General features: G+C 46.3%; 1 protein-coding gene across 3 annotated transcripts in view; it reads right to left on the reverse strand.

The window, feature by feature from the left end:
- Positions 1-3,034: 3,034 nt before the first annotated feature.
- Positions 3,035-23,145, reverse strand: part of dlg5a (discs, large homolog 5a (Drosophila)) — a 30,694-nt gene continuing 10,583 nt past the window's right edge. Inside the window, exons 4-34 of one of the 3 annotated variants that reach the window (XM_037465241.2) lie at positions 22,542-22,685; positions 21,484-21,667; positions 20,408-20,667; positions 19,892-20,204; positions 19,171-19,401; positions 18,674-18,858; positions 18,449-18,574; positions 17,496-17,628; positions 17,200-17,327; positions 16,935-17,110; positions 16,734-16,837; positions 15,530-15,622; positions 14,361-15,392; positions 13,724-13,844; positions 13,493-13,637; positions 13,164-13,267; positions 12,919-13,008; positions 12,423-12,591; positions 11,759-11,836; positions 10,630-10,792; positions 9,829-9,962; positions 9,416-9,580; positions 9,118-9,301; positions 8,244-8,392; positions 7,384-7,554; positions 6,730-6,920; positions 6,510-6,653; positions 5,921-6,048; positions 5,717-5,826; positions 5,104-5,213; positions 3,035-5,008 (exon numbers count right to left, since the gene is read on the reverse strand). In XM_037465241.2, coding sequence (XP_037321138.2) covers positions 4,905-5,008; positions 5,104-5,213; positions 5,717-5,826; positions 5,921-6,048; positions 6,510-6,653; positions 6,730-6,920; positions 7,384-7,554; positions 8,244-8,392; positions 9,118-9,301; positions 9,416-9,580; positions 9,829-9,962; positions 10,630-10,792; positions 11,759-11,836; positions 12,423-12,591; positions 12,919-13,008; positions 13,164-13,267; positions 13,493-13,637; positions 13,724-13,844; positions 14,361-15,392; positions 15,530-15,622; positions 16,734-16,837; positions 16,935-17,110; positions 17,200-17,327; positions 17,496-17,628; positions 18,449-18,574; positions 18,674-18,858; positions 19,171-19,401; positions 19,892-20,204; positions 20,408-20,667; positions 21,484-21,667; positions 22,542-22,685 — 5,569 coding nt within the window. In that variant the 3' untranslated portion in view covers positions 3,035-4,904. Of the gene's footprint in view, positions 5,009-5,103; positions 5,214-5,716; positions 5,827-5,920; positions 6,049-6,509; positions 6,654-6,729; positions 6,921-7,383; positions 7,555-8,243; positions 8,393-9,117; positions 9,302-9,415; positions 9,581-9,828; positions 9,963-10,629; positions 10,793-11,758; positions 11,837-12,422; positions 12,592-12,918; positions 13,009-13,130; positions 13,268-13,492; positions 13,638-13,723; positions 13,845-14,360; positions 15,393-15,529; positions 15,623-16,733; positions 16,838-16,934; positions 17,111-17,199; positions 17,328-17,495; positions 17,629-18,448; positions 18,575-18,673; positions 18,859-19,170; positions 19,402-19,891; positions 20,205-20,407; positions 20,668-21,483; positions 21,668-22,541; positions 22,686-23,145 lie in introns of all 3 variants that reach the window. The other 2 variants (XM_037465240.2, XM_037465242.2) reach the window with 2 other exon arrangements.

The raw sequence follows: 23,145 nt of genomic DNA on the forward strand, positions 1-23,145 counted from the left end.
TGAGTGAGTGAGGGAGGGAGGGAGAGAGATAGAGAGGGGGGGGGGGGGAGGGGAGATACTGTCAGATCCGCTCCAGGGGGAGACGTACAGGTGGGAGGGCGGGGCGAAGCGTCCAGAATGAAGGAGGACAGCAGGGCTGCGATGCCACTCGGTCCGCCGCGCTTTGCTTGCTCCACGGGAAGGAGAAAAGGCAACGACTGCGCCTCTGCGTGTCCGATGCGCGCCGCTGAATGACGCACGTCGCGCAAAACGAGGAGGATGCGAAAAGCAAGCTGCGTTTATGAGTGGGGAATAGAAGGCTGTGTGTGCACGTAAACACAAAACCACAATAAAGAGATGCAGTGCACCGACTTCTCATTAAGGGTAGGGTTCCCCTTGTTTATTTACTGTGTCAAGTACACTGGGTACTTGTTATGATTGTCCTTTTTTCAGGTAAGTTCCTTTAATATGCTTACACTCATTGTAGGCGGAGAACAGGTGTGGATTGGTCATGACGATGAGGCGTGACTGCATGTGGTTCGTCGGTCAGACCGGAGGATGTGGAGAAACAGCTGGCTTGGGGCCCCCTGGGTAACCACTGAGACCAGGCAGGTGCACACGGCCACCTGTGTGCCAAGGCCCTAGACTCCTTGGAGATGGTTTTCAATAAACCCTCCAACAGATCTGTCCCCCGAGGCTCTATGGTTTAATGTATCCCAACTCCTTTGCAAATAGAGGTATACATAAGGGCCTCGTGGGCGTTGAACTGTCATTAAGCGCAGATCATTCACTGGGGAAACATGCCTAAGTAAGGTGTGGCAAAGACATGGGATTTATGTTCTGTGAGGGTCATTTATTGTAGTAGTGCTTTCACAGAAATAGCTGCTGTAACAGGATCCTTTAGCCTGCAAGAGAGAGAGAGAGTTGGGGGGGGGGGGGGATATAAAAGACCAAAGACAAGGAAATCTAAATCATAGCACAACATAAGAGCTGTGAGTGTCTGTGCAAGCCGTTTGACTTTGACAGGTCAACCCTGCTGTCCACCACACTTACAGAATAAAAATAAACTCTGATGCAAGAGGTTTGGAATGTTTGTGGCAGGATATTTGTTGTATTATTTTGTCCACAGAATTTACATAATTTTTGCTTCAGAATAACCCTGCAGTCAAACCCCAAGATGGAAACATGTCAGTGGAAACCTGGGTTTTACCCGGGAACATAACTGTCCACAACTCTGAAGATGTCCTCCTGCTGGTAAAAAGATGAACTGGTCCCATTGAGCAGAAACTAGGCCTTCCTTCTAGAACCAACACGACAGGCAGTTCCGATGCCTTATGAGCATGGGTGTTTAACCAATGCTCTTAATTCAACAAATGACGCCGTTTTCAGGCTATACGAGTGAAGTGTAAACCACAAGTTTACAGAGGCCTTCTCTTGAGAGCAATAACGTGAATTCATTCAGGATTTACAGATGTGTCGGCACATCAGGGTGTAAACAACAGGGAGTCAAACTCATTATTTCATCATCCGCCAACAAACCTGCCGAGTTCCAACTTCCAAAGCAACAACGCACGCAGCACATGCTACAAAACAATGTGCGAAATAATATACCTCGCTGGCGTTTATTGCTTATCTGCAGAGGAAGAGACTTTGGTTGATCATCCATCCCCCCCCCCCCCCCCGTGACGTGCCAGCTGTGGCCCAGCTGAGCATTAACTGTAACTCAGTGCTGACAGGTGAGAGGACATTAACACCAGGGCAGTCAGGTGGTAATCCCGCAGGACATTTGGAGATGCTGATGAAGTGATGTGCTGGAGAACCAGCAGAAGGCCGAACGCGGACAAAAGCATCCCCATCGTGCACCGAGAGACGGACTAAAGGCCACGGCTCGATCCTCTGCTGTCAGACGAGAGGCTTCTCCAGTTCAGTTGAGCTTTCAGCAGCTGTCCTGAAAACAGACACCTCACCGGGAGAGCAGGACAACCTACCCCTTTCTAAAAGAGGGAGGAGGGTACTTGGGGGGACATTAAGAATAGGAGCACATTGTAGCCGACATGGGTCTATGTATAGTGAAGGAATTAGCGAGCCACAGCTTGAGCAACATTCTCTGGAGAGCTTTGAAAAACATTTAACGTTCGGCGGATGTTTTGGAGATACTGGGTGCTCCCAACGAACCGGGCAGAGGTCCACTTTGCAAAGTGACATCATTGGCCAGAGGACCACTTGACCCAGCTGCATAACAGAAAGATGCAGAGTTAGAAGTTGTTCTTGGGAGTGAAGACAGAGCAACAAGCTGCCCAGTGTTTGTCACAAATAAGGCTAAAAATATGATGCTGAATTACACTCTGCTTCATGTGATATTTTTTTTACATTGACAGCAGGTGTCAACGTTCTAGTGTGAAGACGGCACACGTTGACCTGAAACCACGATGTATGACTGTGGTGCTGCTGGGGGGGGGGGGGGGGGGGGAAGAGCCACAGCGCTTAAAGTGTATATGAACCCAGAATCTCATCCTCTTCTTTCACATTGTAGCAAGGTCACCTCTTTATCAGTCTCACTCCGATATGCTGGCAGATACGCTCACATTACCCTCATCTCGGAGAAAGTGAAGGCCGTTTCATGTGCCTGCTTTTTTCCATTTACTGAAAGTAAAGTAAAGTGCTTTCAGCGAAATGGATTCATTTCCATCCTTACAGGGTGCACCTCTGAAGGACAGGCACATTTAAGTGAGACATTTATAGAGCCAGTTGAGGATGGGCTCACTTTGGAAACTATTGGTAACACTTTATAAAATTGCCCACAGTGCCGTGTGCTGACATTTACCATGCAGTTCCTCATAATTAAGGAAAATATCAACAGCCTAAAAGTATTCAAATGCAAGTACAGCAGGTCAAGGGAGTAATGTGAAGGAAAGGAGGAATTATTTTAAGGTGAAAAAATGAAACTTCAGCCTACAGTCATTTCCGGAGGCACTTTAAAATGTCACCCAACAAACAGGCTGTGGGCAAAATACATCACAGCATTTTCTCAGTAATAAAATCTCAGACTCCGCCGTAGTGTGATACAGAGAATGAGTTTTATTCTCACGTTAATGTCTCAACATACAAATCACATTCTTTTTAATAAAAAGAAAAGTTCATCAGTACCTGGCATCTACAGTAGACTTTTTCTAAAAAATACAACAATTTCCCGTTGTATCCTCTCGCGTTACCATATGCTATCTGCTCAGAAAAATAGTAATATTACCGTTGGCTTCTGCTTACTCTTCAGCCCAATAGTCAAACTTGTGGACCAATTTTCCTTTGAAAAACTGTGCAAGAATGGATCCCTTTTTAATAATTCAAATAAGAGATCCTTTTTTATTTTTCAATTTAAGAATAGAAGGCAGTCAATGAAATGTAAGGAACTGATGTGACAAAATATAAAAAAAACATGGATTAGTTAAAGAAATCATAGTACCTATTGATAGTCTACTGGAAACCTAGGAACAGTTACATGTTTAAGGTTAACAGATAAACAAGTGCAAAACAGAAATAATATGGATAAAGTTGCCTTAGTGGATTTTGGCACAATAAGATACAGAATATGGGTTTTTTGAGGAAGGGAAGAATATTGGTAAATATCTTTTTTCCTTCTGAATAAAAAATACAATTAAATAACAATGAAAAATCACTAACATTTAACAGAGGAAAATCATTCAAGATTTTAATCTGCACATTTTGCTTCATAGTGTCTCTTTAAATGAGTACGGCAATAAGTGACTGATAACCAACCACAATAAACAAAAATAAATTCTTTAAAAAAAACATGCTAATACCTGCTAAGACATGACTTGACCGCCCGACGTTCCTAGGCGTATGACCTAGTAAAAATACATGTAATATATATATATATATGTTTATTTTTTCCGGATGTATCTGCATACTGTATGTTATACTATATATAGTTGTTAAATATATGTTAAAGAGATAGAATGATAGTTACACAGTGGTCCGTCTAGCCCTGGAGTGCATTCTGAGGAGTTCACCCGTTGGCCGCCGCTTTGGCCCGCGCCTCAAAACCAACGCCATCGTCCCGCGCTCCACGCAATGCTGCTCTCAAATCAGCCCCTACCCGTCACTTTGTCTGCCGTGGACGATGTGACGCGTTAAATCCGGAGGAGAAAAGAATCCTCTCGGCGTTCGGGGGGGCTACGTGAGCGGGGGCTGGTTTCAGATCAGCGTTGTTCTCCAAAGGCACTTCCAAAAAAGGCCCATAAACTGTCGGCTGCTATAGAGACACGACGCACAGAGCGAGTGCCGATGAAACCGCGGCTACGTCCTTCAGGAGGTTTCATGCCACGAGGCGTCGAATCGTTTCTAGCAAACGACCACGATTCAAATTAAATTGTCATTACAATTGCGAACAACAGTCTCAACGTTTTCTCACTCGCCCCCGTTCTCTCTCAAACACACACACACACACACACAATTAGTTGTCAGTCGTCGTCAAAATGGGTGCATAATTGTAGGGAAACCATGAGTGTAATTTGGTACATGGGAGGGTTTGGGGGATGGCTGAACTTCATTAGTGTTTAGGTTTGTGTACACATGGGGGGAGGGGGGGGGGGGAGACACATTCAAGCAAATATTGAACACCAATAGTCAGACTCGTGTTCTGACTGTAAACGGACGCTTATAATGCAGCATTACAAATACACCACCAGAAACTCTTAAGGAAGACCGACTGAACTTTAAACATCGAGAGTGCTACTGACCCGCTGCGGAGCACACACTATAAATCAAGACAAAGACGAAAAGAATGTCAATAACTTACATAACTAGCTCACTGTAGTAAACCTATGGGTATAGTGTGAAAGGGTTGATTAGCGTTTTGGGGAATGGAGATGAAAGCCACGGCTTGCTGTAGTGGCAGCTGGTCTCTTCTAGGGGCAGCCGAGGGGAGTCCACAGGACTTTACTTTGTTCTTGATCAACAATAGTGATGATTTGAGTGCAAATGTAAGGGAGGGCGCCGCCTTGCACAATACCTGAAAACAAAGAGCGTTTATTATTGTGCAAACAAAGTTCTGACAAAATGGTCATTTTTTTAAATTTTCCTTTTGGTGATCATTCGCATACAAACCTGTGAAGAACTTGCTGTACTCTTGCTCTATCTTCTGTGCACTTTCAAATTGCTCCTTGGAATGTTTTTGAGATACTTTGTCCCGCAGATAAACCGGATCTTTCTGCTCCCTGTGAAAAAGAAAATGGTCATTAGGGCATTTAAGATGTGCGTTCAACCCAAACAAACACTAATGTTCCCTTTAATTTGGTTGTGTCCAATGAAACTTTCAATCATTCAGATCATCGAATACGTAACTGATAAAAGTAAGGGCTCAAATTCATAATTCACCTGTTACTTATTTTGCCAGTGAGCGTCTTTGGAGAGAAATCTTTTCTGAAAATCAGTCACAAATTAGGTAAACTCTAGTCTATTGTCGATTTGGTATTGAAGTACTTATTTTAAATATGTGGCAACAACAACGGCTGATGAATCCTGACAAGAAATACACAACGTACAACACAACACGTGCACTGAGAGACTTTATTTTGAAAAGAAGGCACAGCTGTTTGGGGGTATGTTTCGAGTTGGGATGGAAAGTGTATCTATTCATTCACCCATCCATCCGTCCATCATTCACACACGCGCACACATACACACGCACACACACACGGTTCAAAGGTATGCTACTTACTTTATCTGCTTGGCGTTTTTGTAGCGAACGAAGACAACAATTGGATAAATGTGAACGCTGTGGAGCCTTTCAATGGCGTGCGGTGCAATGTCGAGCAAACAGTGACAGCCCTTTATCCGAAAGAAAACAAGACAAAGTCAACTCAAAATGCTTGACCACTAAACTTTCCTGATAAGAACTTATGAGAGAAGCGATGGCCAATACCTTATCAGTTATTTCCTTTATAGAAGCAACAGTGGTCACGTCAAAATGGCCACTCCTGCGCTTGTAGTCAATGAAGAGGCAGTCCTTGACGCCCCGCTCGATGGCTTGCTGGGATGCCTTCATCACCTCTGAAAACAAAGTTCATATGAAATCATTTGATGCAAATTACACTTTCATCAACTAATGTACAACGGTCCCATTTCTTCAACCCTTAAGGCTGATTTAAGATGCAGAATTATCCAACGGATTAAGAATTTAGATACATTAGGCTTTTTTGGATTGTCATTGGATGCAAATTGACGGTTAAAGAGATGATCAATGATTGTTGCTTCTTACACTGATATTAAGGCTATCATAAATAGAATTTGCACAAATACTGTGGTTTGACAACAGTATTTGAAAACAGTTAAAATCTCCTAAGCGCTTGTTAAAGACCTTCCTTTAGGCATCTTAACAACAAAAAACACCATACAATGGAATTTATTCATATTGCCAACCTCTTTTTACCAAGATCTTATGAAATAAAAATATTTTTAAAAACGATGCCCAACCGTATGCGCTGACAAACATCTGGATCAGGTAAACTCACCCAGTACACATCTGCAGAACTTCCCAGGAGACTCTTTGACCAGCATCTCCTTGACAGCGTCAGTGAGCGGCCCGATGACGAGGACCGGTCGGGGCGAGGCGCACTCCACCTTCTGGACCCGCTGGTATGCCAGGCTCACACAGTCTGACAGGAAGAACAAGCAGGTCACTCAAATGTACTTCCTGGCGAGGACTGAAGTGATGCCGTTATTTCCTCTCACCATCCAGGAAAGGGATGGAGTCTGTGCTGATGGCGTCCAGAGCCACCATTTCTTTGCTGTCTTTGGAGCTGCTGCGTTTGTGTTTCTGTTTCCTCCTGAAGAAGGATCGGCGGGCCGCCGCAGAGAGAGTCTTACCGGAGTCTTCCTTCATTTCGGTCACGCTGTGTCTGCGGTAAAACTCTTGGTCCATCCTGCACACACACACACACACACACAGATGTAGTGGATCCACACAGAGGCCATATGAAGGAGTGTAGAAAAGAAAGGACTCTTTTGAAAACATTTTTCACTCATGAGGATTGTTTTAGTTTGTTGCACCAATATTATAAGTTTAAGCATGTAGTTCTGAGAGTCAAGGTTCGCCGTACAAAATAATACCACCTTATTCATTTTAGCATTCTGTTAATAATTCATTGCTATTGACAGCTGACCCTTTAGGGACAGTCTAAAAAAAAATTGCTTGTTTGCAGAGACACAATAAGAGGTCAGCGTGACCTTGCGGTCCGTACATAAGGGCGGTCTAAAACAAATCGACGTGACTTTACATCCTCCTATATTGCAGCAGTATGGCACAGCTCGTTGTGACAGCTGTTACAAACTGTCCTCGGGCTCATAAATGGACGTGCGTAAGCGTGCGTCGCATTCTCCACCCACATGTACTTGCTGGGGATCTGCCCCCTCTGGATCTGCTGGGCGTTCTCATCTAGCTGCCAGGCAATCCACGTCCCAAAGCTGCCCTTCGGCAAAGACTCATCCACGTACAGGATGTCGTCCTTCTTAAAACTGAGGTCCCCCTCGGCCTCCCCCACGCGGTCGTAAAGTGCTCTGGTGAGAGGGAGAGACAAAAAGACAGATGGGGAGTCATGAAGAGCGAGTGGAGGAGCATAGAGCTGATGAGGCGAGACAGCAGGTGAGGTACCAGACAGGAAAAACGTGAAGAGGGCTACAAGGTGGGTGAGAAAGATTAGAGGAGGTTTATTTACTGAGAAAATAGGCCCCTGCTTGCCTCTAGTTGGAGCCTCGTAGGTCATTAACGAGCAGCCTGTGACAGCGAGGCGGGCCGGTTGTATTTACTGCGGATGACATCAGAAGCCCACTTGCCTATCTGACAAGTGACTGCGGCAGCTGAGGCAACATGACAGACACCCGGCAACAAAACGTGACTGTTATAGAGCTTCATTTTCCATTCATATACAGACTATTTTCTACTGGCCGAGAAAAAGCGAGCACTAAAGGCGATGAGGTGTTGGGTCTGCGCGCGTAGAGGAGCACAGACATTGCATATCCTAAATATATGGGGTGACTCGCAGCGCGGTAGTCACTCTGGGGATCTGGGATAATTGGTCGGATGAGAAAGGTTCCAAATTGTCCAAGGGGCGCTCCAGTGGTGGTACTATAAATAGTAGCATGGACCGAAATGAGGCTGCGAGGGGAAATTAGTGCGGCCCTTGTACAGAGCCGTTACAAATGAACGCCTGAGCATGATCTGTGTGCATGTGTAAATGTTTATGTACCGAATATAAAAGCCATCTCCTGGAACATCCTTAAGGGTGCTGAAGTCATCTGGCCGATGCTGAACCTTAAACGTGACCGCCTCTGCGGGCTTCAGCATCTCCACGTACACCTCCTCTGCGGTCTTATTCTTCATATTCACCGAGTTGTACTGAAAGACAAGATGACAATGGAAAAAAGGGGGGAAGTGAAGTTCACATCATGAAAAATAACACAAATTCGGGGTGAGGAGCAGAGAAATTGGCCGAGTGTCTACACTCATCTATATATTCATTGGCAATAGCGGTGAAGGGTCCACTGGTCGACAGTTACATTCTCCTCCGAGCTTTCAGCTGTACTAAAGCGTCGCAGTATTGATTTGTGGCATGAATGAGGGAGGAAAACAAACAAGACGGAAGATTGAAGGACGGCCTGATGCTGTGCGGCCTAATAACAGAGCTGCATTGCAATTCAGACAGCAAGCCTCTTTGTGCAGAGAGCTAAGTGGGAGCATGCCACGAATTGTCTGTTACGAGCCTGCGTGGCTCCAGATGGATCACCGAGGAGGAGGAGGAGGAGAGAGGGAGGGAATGCAGATGAAGAGAAGATCAATGAGTAACAAGGACCGGCAGGGAAATGAAAAATGCTCGAGTTCACAGTAACAATAGCACACAAATCTTTGCAAGGTCTCAAACAAAAAACAATATTACACCTTCAGCTCCATTCCGTTTGTTAAATTGGAAAGGACTCTCATTTCAAAAGACCTGTCTCTATGAATCTGAGAGAATTAAAGTACTCTGGTTGGTGGAAATGGTAAACGGTGTCCATCTTACAGACATTATGAGGGTTTCTATGCACGCGTTTTTTGAATAAGAGCAGAGGTGCACGAGTCCCCACCTCCTGAATGAGGTCCCCAGGAAGCAGACCGTCAGGACCTCGGGCCGGACTGTCCTCGTCCAGGCTCTCTATGTAGACGCCCCGCAGGTTCCCGCCGCAGAGTGTGACTCCCACCTCCACGCCAGGCCTGCGCACCGTCACAAGCCGCGGCTCGCCCACCACCCTGCTCCCCCCAGACGGCATTCTAGGACAAGTGGTCGTGAGGAGAGTTACTAGAGAGGAATTGGTGATGCAAGTATTCGTCTAAACGTTCGGCTTATAGTTGAGGGGGAGGGGTTTGTGTAGGGGGGGTGTTTACCTGATGAAGTTATGGGGACTGGTGGTTGGTGTGGTCTGCTTGGAGGAAGGAGTGAGCGTGCCCTCGTCCTGTTCGCTGAGTGTGTCGATGGTGGAGTGATTGTCGGGGGTGGCCGCTCCGCTCCCCTGGGGAGTCGCCTGAGTGCTGACTGGCTCCAGACGGGAGCTGCAGCAGAAGTTCAAAAACAGTAAAATCACATCGTAAAAGAACTTGAATAATGTACTTCATGGTGTTGCCATAACGACCAAATATAAAATCAACCGATACTGTCTGACACTTTTTTCAAGGTAAAATGTCTCACGAACTCACATTGTGTGTCTTTCTTAATCTAAAACGATCACTGTAACTGGTTCAGTGGTATCAGCCAAGTGGTCAAGCAGCAAGTTTAGGTTAAACCCCATGTTGAACGTCACCTTGAGCGGGAGTGGTTGCCCAGCTGGTACATGTGTGGGTTGTACTGGGCCATAATGGTGATGGTGTCACACTGCTGGCCGATGATCAGACGAGCTTGCTGCTCCGTCGCGTTCCGCAAGTTGATGCCGTTGAACTAATAAAAAGGAGGAACAATGTTATGTTTGAAAGATGGTGTTACTAAAAGAACAGAGATATGAACACGGTATGTGTCCTGTCCAAGGGCGTCATAAAGTCAGAAGTAGTTGGTGGAGAAACCCCTTGTGACAAGTGAGGGTTAGTTTTACATTATTTGTTTAATGTCTCTAAAAAGAGTACACGCCAAGAGAGGCCAGCCAGTATTTGCATTGAAACATATGAGCCCTATTTGCAATTTGGTTTGCTTTTGAGGGGGAGTTAGAACATAAAAAATAGATTAGAGTTTTGGTAGGAAAAATTCACTTCAAAACTTTCATAGTCTGTTTTCGTTGAACTACTCCTACCGTGCAGCATCCTCAAGAGCGGTATGTCCTCTGATGTAACATTGGAACAGAAATTCAGCTACGCAGACATCTTTTAATGCAAATTCATTCCGGCAAGTATTAAAATACAGGGGAGCGTGACCGAGAAATGCTACAAAATACAGGCTGTCTATTCCACTGTGTGAAATGACTGAGCCTTCGAAGCAAACAAATACTAGTTGTATCAGTATTCTACTGTTGCTGTATCATTAGGCTCCTTGACAAGGATTCAGCAATCCATTTTTTAAATTATGCCGCTTCTGGCTGTGACCTTTTGTATGACAGAAAATAGGTTGTTCATACCTCCAGTAATTGGTCTCCGTACTCCAACCCTGCCTGATGGGCGATGCTACCACTAGTAACTTTGGAGACAAAGATCCCTCCGTTCTCCCCGCTGACGATGGAGATTCCCAGAGGCTCCGGGCCTTTGAGCACAATTACATTACGAGGCTCCTCCAAGTACGGCCTGGCGGGAAAGAGCAAAGTGAATGAATGAATAGCGTCTTAGAAAAGTGGTGGCAGGGTGCCACTCTGGAGCACGCTGAGAGAGCGAGGCGTCGTCACAGTTGGACTGACAGCTCTGGAGAGCGTGTGGCCGCGAAAGGCTTTTGCTTTATATCAACTGAAACCTGGTCTACATTTCAAACACATCAATTGAAAGACTTATGTTTCATCCATAGCTTTCCCTGCAGACCCTCAAATTGAGCTCGCCAATCTCTCCAGAGCAGAACTTGCCGCCTGGCTTACTGAAGAACCTGGAGAGGTTTAGAGTCAGGGCACTGTTGGCAACGTCATGAAAGAACAAGCAACTGAAATCCCTTGACATGAAGGAGATTTGCATGAACTTGAGAGTCTTCATACCAAGTTGGCTTTGGACATAAAATCCCATGAAGGTAGAGAAGAGGAATGAATTAGCAGCCAGAGATGGGGGTAAACATAGTGATGGTGTACAAACAAGACCATGTTGGATAATAATACCATTGCATAACATACATTATGCGGACTAGGCTGGGGGCCAAAATACATGCATGCATGTTGACCGTGTCGTCACTATGGGGTATGGACACTGCATGCAATATCTAAAGAGTCAAGTTGGGTTTCCAACTTGTAAGGAGACGTATGAGATGTAGACATATTAACATAACACTGAACCTTTGAAGTTCAGCCAGTGAAGATAATAATGTCTATATCGGTAATTTCCTACGGCATTAATATGGTAGCATGCAAAAACTAGCTGAATTATTCATTGAACCGCGCACTGCTGGAGTGGAAAAAGACTATTCTTTTGAATTTTGTACGGTGCCCGTTGACTGCACAAGACTACTCTGCTCCTCCTCATTATCTACACAACTGCACTGAAGCACATGAACGACGTGAACTCGGGAGGGATGGGGGGGCATTCCCTTGTTTGTAGCACCGAGAGAGAACAAACCTGAGGCTCCTGAGAGAGGAGAACCTCGGCCTTGCAGCCAGAGGAATCCTTAGAAAAGATCGGTTACGGTAAAGAGATCTGGAAACGGGAGGTTACAGAAAGGCGGGAGGAAGATAAAGAGCAGAATGGGGGACAGGTGTCATACAGAGACAGTAGCAGTGTAAAAGACAGAGGTTGGCGATACTGAAAAAAGAAAGAAATGTTGACCAGCAAAAAAAATCCCAACACAGCGGTAGATCTGTGCTTTTTTAAAATAAAAACAGCACGCGGCTTCAACTAAAATTATTAAGAGCTTTAATAGGATTTAAATTTCAATGAGGGATTGCACAGCTCTGACCAGGACCTGTTGCCTGGCAACGCCTTTTGAAATAGCCCAAGAGGTTCCCTGAGGGCAGACGTATACAATATGATACCGGCTTCTGAAGTGATGCTTAAAATTGCACTCTCCATCATTCACCCAACATCCACACCCTTTTAAGAGACATTTTCTCAGTATCCCAATAACAACGGCGCCACTGATCAACGTGACACAACGACAACCATCGGATTAATATTCTGAAGTCTTCCATCGTGGCCATCTTCCCTTTTCAGTTAGTGTCCCACAAGTGCAGAAATTAAATTGTATACTTTTATGGATTCTGTGAGTCGTTTTGTTCTTTCCTACCTGTCTTTCCTGCGCTCGCCTATCGGCAAAGGGCTGACTGAGATCCGCGGTAAAGTGGAAATGGAGCCTTGTGATTGGCTGCTGGCGAACGACGAAGTCTCCAGATTGAGAGGCGATTGCGGAGGTGTGATGAGACTGGGGCTGCTGCACTCAGAGTGCGAGAGGGAGCCTGGATTTAGGAGCAGGAAGAGAAGAAATAAAAGGGTCTGCGTGGTCTGATATTTACATCTCACGTGTAGACGCACATCTAGACTACACACTGACATCTCGTTGCAATTCAAACCATTTGGGATATAGAGTCAAAGTTAAGAGATTTTGAAATGTGTGACAGGGTTATTTTAAAAAACAGATCCTGAGAATTCTTATACCTGAACATTAACTGACACCTCAGGTTCCAAACTTTCTAGTTCATGGATGTTAGACCCAAAGCTGCTGCGCAGTTTCAAAGAGTTTCTAACACCAACGTGATGTGCGTTTTCAACAGTGAGTGCAGTACCTCGGTCTGACCCCAGCATGGAGCGAGGGTAGCGGGGAGTGGAAGGGAGTTTGATCCGCTCTGTGCGATACTGGACATTATTGGAGGAACCTGACAGAGGGAAATGGGATGATACAGGAATGAATGCGATGACATGATATCCAAAAAGAGAAAGGGCACCGAGCCTGTAACCTTCATGTCTGTGTGCGTGCGTGTTTGCGTGTCAGACTGACCGAGTCGTGCGCTGGAGGGCAGTGAGTTTGTACCGTGTGACGCTCTGCTGCTGCGTGACGACGATGATGATTCAGGGAAGTCGGTCTGGCGTTTCTGCTGGCTCAGGTCCAGGCTCAGACGACCCTGGTGTTGCGGGCTAAACAAAAATGGAAAAAAGCCATAGATTAATAATGCACACAAAGCTTATTTGCGCATTTGTAACATGATAAGTTAATTACAAATCGACGGGCTGAGCCAAAATTATTTTCCGACCTAAAACAATGTAAATATAATCGGAAACACTGAACCGACAATTAAGGAACCGTTGACATCAACATCAACCAGCAGTGTCAAGAGAACGGTGATAATGAGAAGGCGGTACCTGGTGTGGGTGTGCTGGTGACATATCTGGGAGGTGCCGGATTGACAGTTGCTGGTGTGTACGCGGTGACTGCGCACCGTGTACACCGGATTTCTCATCACGGCCGTCACGGCGGAGCACGGAGACAGACCCCGGTGGGCTGAATCTGACAAAACACACCGCCGTGTTGGAAGCAGGGGCCTACTATTATGGGGACAGCATGCGCGTTTACGTCAAGGATTGAGGACTCACTAGGAGGTAGGGTGCCGTTGTAGACTGTGGGAACAAAGCCAACGCTGTGCCTGTGGGAGCGGCTGGGGGAGGAACGCAGCATGTCCCTGGGCTCTGGCGAATGCTCATTGTTGGAGTAGCTCTGTGAGGAGTGACAAAGCAAACAAACATTACCTTTTTTTTTTTTTTTTTTTACTGCGAGGTAACAAAATACCATTACGTTATATATCCTGTAACCCTTTGCTGCATACGAGAAAAAGAAAAAAAAAAAACATCGCAGCATGAATATCCCCACTCTAGTAAAGTGAACATTTATCCCCTCCTGCACTTTCCTGTGTGCTTCAGGGCCTGAAGAGCTAGGCAGGCCTGGCCCTCCGAGCCCCAGGCTCCGATTCAGCGCCTGCGTAGCTGTACCAGTACGGAAGCATCACTCACTCAGACACGCCGCTCAAGAGGCAAGCCCCAGAGGCCCAACTCTGACGGAGCTGTAAATTCTATTACAAAATGGATACCTTGGCCCACTGGGATGATTTAAAGTGATGCTGTCATTCGGAATTCAAACCCCTTGTCAATGCATCATGTTTTCACCTGTGGTGCAGGGTTCACGCAAGGCATACGGATACGAAAAGACAGGGGATACATTTTTGTATGAACTAACCTGGAAGGAGGGAAGAGTTATCGTCTGCGGGGTCATCCTACGTCGAAGGGCCGGGGCAGATTTAGGGCGCGGCCTCTTCACCTCCGGCTCCTCCCCTCTGCTTCGCCCGATGTCCTCGTCACACGACTTCCTCGAGGTCAGGACCTTGCCGTCCAGAAAATAGTGGTTTCCATTCCGGTCTCTCTCTCGCTCGCTCCTCTCGCGGCTCTCTCCCGCTGCCGCGGCGATGGCGGCCTCTCCTTTGCCGTCCGAGGTGATCGTGCAGTCAGAGGCGGAGCTGCTTTGATGTTTGTGTTTGAACTTGAAGGAGTCACTGCGAGTGGGTGGGGTTGGAGGGGTAGGGGTGGAGGAGGAGGAAAGGGACTCTGCCTTCAGAGGCTGCGGGGAGTGGGAAGCTGCTGCTGCAATTTGATTGGCTGCCATATACTCAATCATAGAGGAAGGGGTTTCCGGTCGTTTAAACGTGTCCGGGTCGAAGATGGACTTCCTCTGCTTGGGGGACTTGTAGATGGAGAGCTGGGCCGCTGCCGTGACCGGACTGCCGCTATCTGGTGCAACAGACATACCTCCCACCATCATCTTGGGCCACGTGCCCCCACTGTGCTTCTTCTCCAGGCTCGTCTCCATCGTGATGCAGTCCGAGGCCGACACGGGGTCAAAGGGCAAGGAGGACGGCGCCTTCATGTAGGTACGACACTCTTGGAAAGCACTGGGCCCATAGCGGCCAGTGCCCAATTCAGAGGCTGGCCGGAGGCTAGTGGCATGGAGGGAGCCCGTGGAGAACGGCTTGCCGACGTCGTTGTACACCTCACCGGATTCGCCCCGAGCCTTCCTCCTCTCCCCAGAGATGCTACTTGTGCTGGTGCTCCCGACATCCTGGCAGAAGATGTCCGTCTGCGTCGAGCTGTTGTGTTTGAGGTTGCGGCTGTTGCGAGAGTGAATCTCAGACAGGTGAATGCGCCCATTGGACTTCTCCGATGACTCACGCAGACTTTCGAAGATGTTCTGGCCCGATGTGCTGTGAGGAAAGAACTGTGGGGATGAAAGATGCACTGAGAGATTAATTGGAAAGGCATAATCCAGTTGAAGCTGTAAAACAATAAGTAAAAGCATGAAGAAGTAAAGGGCATCTTGATTTCTTGGGGGCATAAGTGAAGAGTGGGACCTACCTTCATGAGAGAGAGGCTAAGAGAGTCCCTGCAACTCCTCAGCAGAGACTCACACTCTGTCACAGATTTGTTATCCAGAGCAATGCCGTTTATCTGGGGAAGAGAAAGATTTGAAACAAGGTCAGGTCCTTCAACACAAAAGCAATCTACGGCAGCGATTTTCACTCAGTCCTCTGAGTTTTGAGTCTTATCGGCAGTTTTGTTCAAATAGATGCACATCTCAAAACCCATACAGGTGAACTATCTCCTGAAGATGCCCTGGAGTTTAAGATGCGCTTCGAATTTTGCAGTGAGAAAACTAAAAAGAAATTAGGGGAGCACACTTCAATCTGTAGAACCCTCACACTGCAATCCCCACATTTCCATTACAATGGGCCCAACTTCAGAGGATTTTTTTTATTCCTAACTTTCAGAGATATTAAAGGGCAAAGTGGGTAATATATTTTGTCCGAAATAAGTCAGATACATTTTATTTGGCATCTCAGAGCTCACCTTGTAGTAATGGAGGTCAGCTACTGACGTTTAACACTCCATGCATATTTCATCACAATTCAGATCATTTTATTTGCAAAAGCATACTCATTTATACCCAAACGGATACACTAATGTGATAATTCAGAAGGGCATGACAAAATATGATTCCATGATTAAGATCATCATCTGTACTACTTCCCATTTTGTAATTGTGGTAAAAGCTAAGCTATCGCCTGGCATATAACTTCTCTGGTTGTGTGGACTGCTGCAATGTCACAGTGACGGGTGAGCAGCGATATTCAAGGGCTCTGGGATTTAAAAAGGTAATGAAAAGATTGGTTAAATTTAAACTAGGAGGGGAGTTATGCTCATCTTAAGAGGCAAGGTCATTTCTGAAAGATAAGTGATGCCGATGCATAGCTCCATTTCTGCCACTTATCTTTTCTCTTGGGATCCACCAAGTTTTAGTATACTGCAGCCGTGAGTGTAAAGACAGCCCCACCTGGCCCCTTCGAGCCCAAAGTTTTGGAAGAAATAATCAAAGCTGGAAAACATTCCACCTTCTAGTTCACATACTCAACCTAATCCCCCCCCCCCCCAACCCTTATGTGGGGATACTGCAATGGAACGAGGTCTGGACTGGAAAGCCAATGAAACCTGTGTGAGCACTAGTGTGGTAGATGTGGAAGGAGCAAAAATAGCATTTCAAAAGGATCTTTGAGAGACTTACAGCCATCAGCCTGTCTCCAACTGTGAGAGAGCCTTCCCGGGCGGCTGGACTCCCCTGGACAAGTGCAGTGACAAACACACCGCTCTCCAGACCAATACCACTGTCTGGGTGACGAAAATTAAATTATTAGTCAACATAAATGAAGCATTAACAGCCACAACGCTGACGAGGCAAGCGGACGACCGTAGCGCTCTGACATACCTTTGTGTCCCACGAGGTTGATGTGGATGGGAGTGACGAGCCTCCCTCCGAGAGACTTCCTCCTTCGCACCACCATGTTGATCAAGCCGCCGCCGTTAAGGACCGCCTTCACTACCTGCTTCCTGTCCTTGTTGGTCAAGTCCACGTCGTTGATCTTCAACAGCCAATCATTCACTCTGGAAAGAGGAGAGGACGGACTTTGAGGCATTTGACAGACGGTTCGTTCAGGAGGGGACGCGGGACGGCGTCGTGAGGCAGCTCATACCTTAGCCTGCCGTCTGCGATGCTTCCTTTGTCCACCCTCGTAACAAATATTCCAAAATCTCCTGGTAAGTACGGATCGTTTACGCCCTCAGCGATATCAAACCCAAGTGCCTTCAAATCCATGTCGTCCTGTACAGGGCAATAAAGTAAACGTCAGTAGATTCATTCATGTTGACAAGCTTATTTCAATATCATCAATTCCTGGCAGTGTGTAAAGCTCCTTTGGCTCTCGGGAGAGGCTCGTTGCTGCGTCACCAAATCCCTTACACAGTAATAAGAGCTGAGCATTGCTCTTACCCTGTCTTTCTCAAACTCCACCACCTCCGTCTCCCACTCCAGGGAATCCGTGTCGATGGCAGAGTCGTGAGAGCTGTGGGCCATTAGCTGACAGAACCGGGCCTCCTTTTCTAGCTGGCTCTCCATCTTCTCCCTTTACAGGAGGAAGAGATCACAAACACACAAAAAGGTCAGTCACTTGAGGATAGATGGGCCGAGACAACAAAGAAGAAGAATCACACACATATAACCGGTCTGTATACTGGGAACTCTTTTCCCAACCAAAAGCACAGTGTGTAGCCTGACCTTCTTTAAAGATAAATAAATAAATAAATAAAACATAAATCGAGAAAGTAGAAAGTGTTTTGACCTCTCTTTGAGGAATTGGTCTCAATATTTAGTTTTGGTTTAGAGAATGAAACTAAGAGAAGGCACACAATGGGCGACTGTCAATAAGAAATATGGCGTCATACTGAGGCATGCCTTGACGGTAGCTGTGACATTCACACACCAAACACACATGGCTCTGTACAGAAGAAGAAACGTGTGCTCCATGCGGCGTGTTGTCTGTTAAATTGACTCCAGCCAGCAGAGGGAGCTTTTGCATCCAATAAAAAAAATTAAAAAAAACACATTCATGGTGATAGGGCCAATGAGAATTCAAGTGTGTGTGTGTGTGTGTGTGTGTCCAAAAACAATGACGCTTGTTGGGATTACACTTTAAATCTGGGCATGTGGAAATACTGCCAAACAAACAGAGCTCCCTGGTGCTGCCAAAAAGGCAGAATATCCCAGTTCACGCCCTGCCTCACAGCGAGTACAACAGCTTACGGGGACAAAGACACTGAAGCCAACTCGGCCGAGGAGAAGCAATGCTGTTTTCTCTCAAACGCAGGAGGACTTTCCTTGGATTCATTTGTTTTCCTTTCATTGTCCTCATAACTGAGGCATTCTGAACCATTTCTAAGACTCACTTGAGTTCTTTGAGCTCTCGCAGCGAGTCGTTCTTCTGTTTCCTCGTGTCGTCCAGATTCCGCAGGGCATCGGCCAGATCGCTGACTGCCCGGTCCCTCTCTCGCCGCAAGTTATCACACAGAGTCCTGTGGGAAGGAGGGGGAAGCCATGTGAGAATAGAGGCCACGACATCGTATGTGCCCTGATGACTCTGTCTGGAGTCTTTAACAAATCCAAACACGGACCTGATGCTCTCCCTCTCCGCCACGATCTTGTCCCTCTCCTGAAAGGCCCAGTCCCGTCGACATTTGGCCACCTCAGCCTCCTGGGTGGATTCCCTTAGTTCCTGCGACATTGCCTCGTACTGTTTCCTCAGCATCTCGATCTCCTTATTGGCTCGTTCCATGTCCAGGGTGGCAGAGTCTTGTTTCTAAGAACATGAGTACAGGAATGAGATAGTTTCCATCATTTGTTGCAGTATCCAAGACCTAGCAGCGTCTGCTGTGAACACTGTGACTGTGACTGTCGAACAAACCACAGATCATCCTTAATGTCTCACAAGTTTAAGTACATATGACCTGCAGATGGACTGTTAAGAGGGCCATCTAGTGGGCGGACCGAGGCGTGACATAAATCACTCTACTGACACTGTAATCCACCAGCTGACAGCTCCCTGGATGCACAGGGCTGTTCGTCATGTGTCCAACCGTTGACTTCATCCCGTCACTGTGCAATTTGTTACCTGTCTGGCCTGGTAGTACTCTCGGAGCAACTGATCCCTTTGGACGATGGCCTCGGTCCTCTCCTTGCGAGCCACGTCCCTCTCCTCCCGGACCATCTCGATGTCCTTGCAGGCCTGGCTCAGCTCTTTCTGAGCCTCGGCCTTGTCCTTTACCTCGTGGCAGTACTTCTCCAGCAGCTCGTTCCTCTCGCAGATGGCCCTGTCGCGGTCCACCAGGGACGAGTTCAACTCCTGCAGGGAACAAAAGGAGGGCAGAGGGAAAGAAAGGCATCTAAATACTGCAAGTTATTAATGCACTGTGATAAAAAAAATATATGTCAGGGCCAGTGCAAAAAAAAAAAAAAAAAAGTTGCTGGAGCTGAACTATTTTTGTGCTTTGTCATCGGAGAAAACGCCTTTTCATCCATTAACAGCTTGATATTAAAGTATCAGAGGAAATAGTTAACCCAGTAATGGTCAGTAACACAGTAGGTTTCTTAGGAATGTTATGGCAGAGTTATACATCTCTTCTTTTTTTTGATGATTAAAGTCCTCCCTGGTTTCGTTTTTCATGTTAAGCTGAGTCATTCAACATACCAACATTTCAGTAATCAAGTTACTCATTGAATTTATGTTTGAAATATATGGTGATACATTGATTTTTAGTGGAATACTTTGCATGCCGAGCCTGGTCCATCGGCAGCAAAGTTGTGTCCATTCAATACATTCAGGAACCTCTTACCTGTCGGAGTGCCTCCAACTCCTCACTGGCCACCACTCTCTCCGAAGAGGTGTTTTTCAGTCGGGCCTCGGCCGCCTCCAGTTCCGTCTGCAACTTGTCCACCTCCTTGATCACCTGGTCCCTCTCGCTCATGATGAGACGGTACTCGCTGAACACAGAGTCCCTCTCCTCTTTAAACTTCTCGCAGTCCTTGGCCGACTTGAGCTGCGAGGTCTTGTAGCGAGTCACCTCTGACTGCAGGCGCTCCATCTCTCGCTGCAACTCCTTGTTCTGGGCGGAGGACTTGTTCAGCTCCTGCTGCACCGAGTCAAACCTGATGAGGCCCGAGGAGGACGGTAAACGGTTTAAATCAACTATTTTGATGAGATGCTCCAAACGAATTGCATATCAGGGTGTTTGTGTGAAGGACTCAACCCTTTGAAAAACACATTGTTTTCTACATGTGAATATGAAATATAACAGCGCTCCATTTCCTCCCATGCGTTCTTTATGTGTGCAGGTGGCAAATGATTTCACCTCCTTATTGAGGTAGAGTACTGTTGCTGGTAGTGCATGGCCGAGTCCCGCTGTTTGAGCAGCGCGTCCAACTGTTTCTGCAGCCTCCGGTTCTCCTCCTCGGCCTGCTCCAGGCGACTCAGGTCTGTGTTGTGGTTGGCCACCTTCTCGCTGTAGCGCTTGCTCAGGGCATCGTACTCCTTCTTTACACCCTCCAGCTTGTCCACGGCTGTGTCATACAGTTTGTTTAACACCTCGGACGAGCCCTTCTCTCTCATTACCTGGTGAGGACAACAAAAGCAACATTGTAGGTCATTGCAAGAGTGTTGAGCGTGTACTTGCTATGCCCTTCTTTAGCAGCAGATGGCATCGATGCGTTGGCAGGATTGTTCTAATTCAGGCAAATTTTGCTGCAACCATTGCTTTTTATTAATTGTGATTACATTTATGAACTGCAATGATAGACATAATATAAACCAAACAGCCTGGCCTGTAAAATTAACTGTTGTGGGTCAAGTGTGTCCTACACAATGCATTATTCATTGTCTGTGAGGCTTCATAATTACTGCAGGTTCTGCAGATATAGCCCTCCTGACTACAGACAGAGCTGCTGTGACCTGAGGGCTTTATTGATCCACGCAGCACACACGGCATATATACACTGATCTTGTAGCTACATGGTTTGGGTCAGCGTGCCCTTTGCCCAAGCCAGAGCCCTTCTCTTCTACGCTTGCCCTTTTCAAAGTGCTCAGTATGCATTTCCCTCTGCTTGGCTGCCCTGTGCTCTTAACCGCTGCAGTGCTCCCATTGGGCCTGTGTGAGCCACTACTGCAAAGTAATCCAATACGGGCCACAGCATCCTTGCGTTGTTTAGAACAGAGTATGGAAATATTGGTTGACTCTCCAACTGGTAGGACCCTTAAATTGTAGAGAAATGAAACTGAGCACTATAAACATGTGATGCGGTTTCAAAAGGATTTTTTTTTTAATTAAACTGGCTCCAGCATCTGTGACCTCCAAAGGCTAATCTCCAGCATCATAACATCTGGGCTGCTATAGCACACACCTGCACACACCTTTGTCAGAGTCGATTGTACCTGCTGTTGCTGCAGCTGGAGGTCTGCCAACTCTTTCTGGTCTTGACTGTGCAGTCGCGTAAGCTCCTCGCAGTTCTGTTTCAGGTGGTTGTGCTCTCTGACCAGTTGGCCATTGTCCCTCCTGAAGTTCTCCATCTCCTCTTTCAGCTGCGTTTGTTCACCCAGGACGCGGCTGTGCAACATGCTAAAGGGAGGCAAGAGAGACGTGCATGAGGAGCAAACACACACAGGGAGATAGATGCATTGTACATGCACATATGCGTAGGGAGAGCAAGCGTTAATGGTACGAAGTAAAGTGACTCCTGCAGCAGGAGAATAATGCAAAATTGTAAAAAAGAAAAGTGTTTTCATGGGTGGTATTAAAAAGCGGAGGGTTTCCAGGGTTCTACTTATTTAGAAAGTAGCATCCCCTAAGATGCTTTTTTTTAAAGTAACCTTTGTAAGGCAGATCTTGATTGATATTCCCTGAGGGTGATATTAACTGAAAGCATAATAATGCAAATAATTAAAAAACTACCTGGTTAGTAATTAACAACTATTTGATATGTCAAACTTGATTCTATATGGTTGGAAATGAGCTAAAACTCAGTTATTCACTGTATGATCAGTCTCCATAATTCCAGAAACGTTGCCTTTGTTTATAAGCTGAATAATGAAATCCCATAAGTGCCTAAAATTCCAAGCTTTTAAAACTATATATTTGCATAGTATAGTTGGTGTAGTTTTTTTGTTGAGCGAATGAGAAAGTCATCTGTGGCTCCAAGCGATACTTCAATTAGGATAATTGAAACACCATAACAGTCTTTTCTACAATTCCAGTAAAACAATGCAATAAAAGTTGAATCCTTTATATCCTGAAAAGCAGCAGGTGACAAAATGTGCATCCTACGCTTACAAGGTTTGCAATAATACACTTCCAATAATGAGTCCCAATGCCCACTCATGCAGCGTATCGCATGTAGGCTGAACAATGCAGGTGAATATCTAAAACTGAAGCACTTTCTCAGCAACGAGAAAAGGAAAATAGGGGGAAAAAAGGTGTCATGAGGGATACTTACTGGTAGAAGTCGGCCTCTTTCACAGCTTCCTCGCACCTCTTTAATGTTTTGGTGTGCTGGTTCTGGAGAGACTGCAGATCTGCCATGGCTCTCATGCACTGACTTTTCAGACGCTCATAGTCATGACTGGCTTTGGAATTTGGCCTTAAGTAAAAAAGCAGCAAGGAATCAGCACTTTATTCAGCGGCCTTGTGATATGACGTGGCTGAATGCAGTTCAGACAGGCGTATGTAGAAAACAGTGTTGACCTTCTGCCTTCATGAGAATAAGAACTTTTTAAAAGCATGCACCAATTTAAGCACCACAGCCATGGTAACATCTGTTGAACAAGACACATCTCGTAACTAGAGCACATTAAACATAATTGAGCAGCCAGTGCCAGCATCGTCTCACTGCACATTTGAGTCAACAACACTGCTAAAAATCAGTAGATGAGAACACGGCACCAGGCAGTGAGGGCACTGACATCACAGACTTTAAAAAGACGTGTTGTTCAGGCTTCAGTAGCATCTGGCAGTTAGGGTGTAGATTGCAACCAACTGAATAACCCTCTGCAGACCCTTCCCATACCAAGTGTGTTAAAGACCTACAGTGGGCTTCAAAC

This window comes from Pungitius pungitius, chromosome 13 (genome assembly GCF_949316345.1).
Source record: "Pungitius pungitius chromosome 13, fPunPun2.1, whole genome shotgun sequence".
In the NCBI taxonomy this organism is placed as follows: Eukaryota; Metazoa; Chordata; class Actinopteri; order Perciformes; family Gasterosteidae; genus Pungitius; species Pungitius pungitius.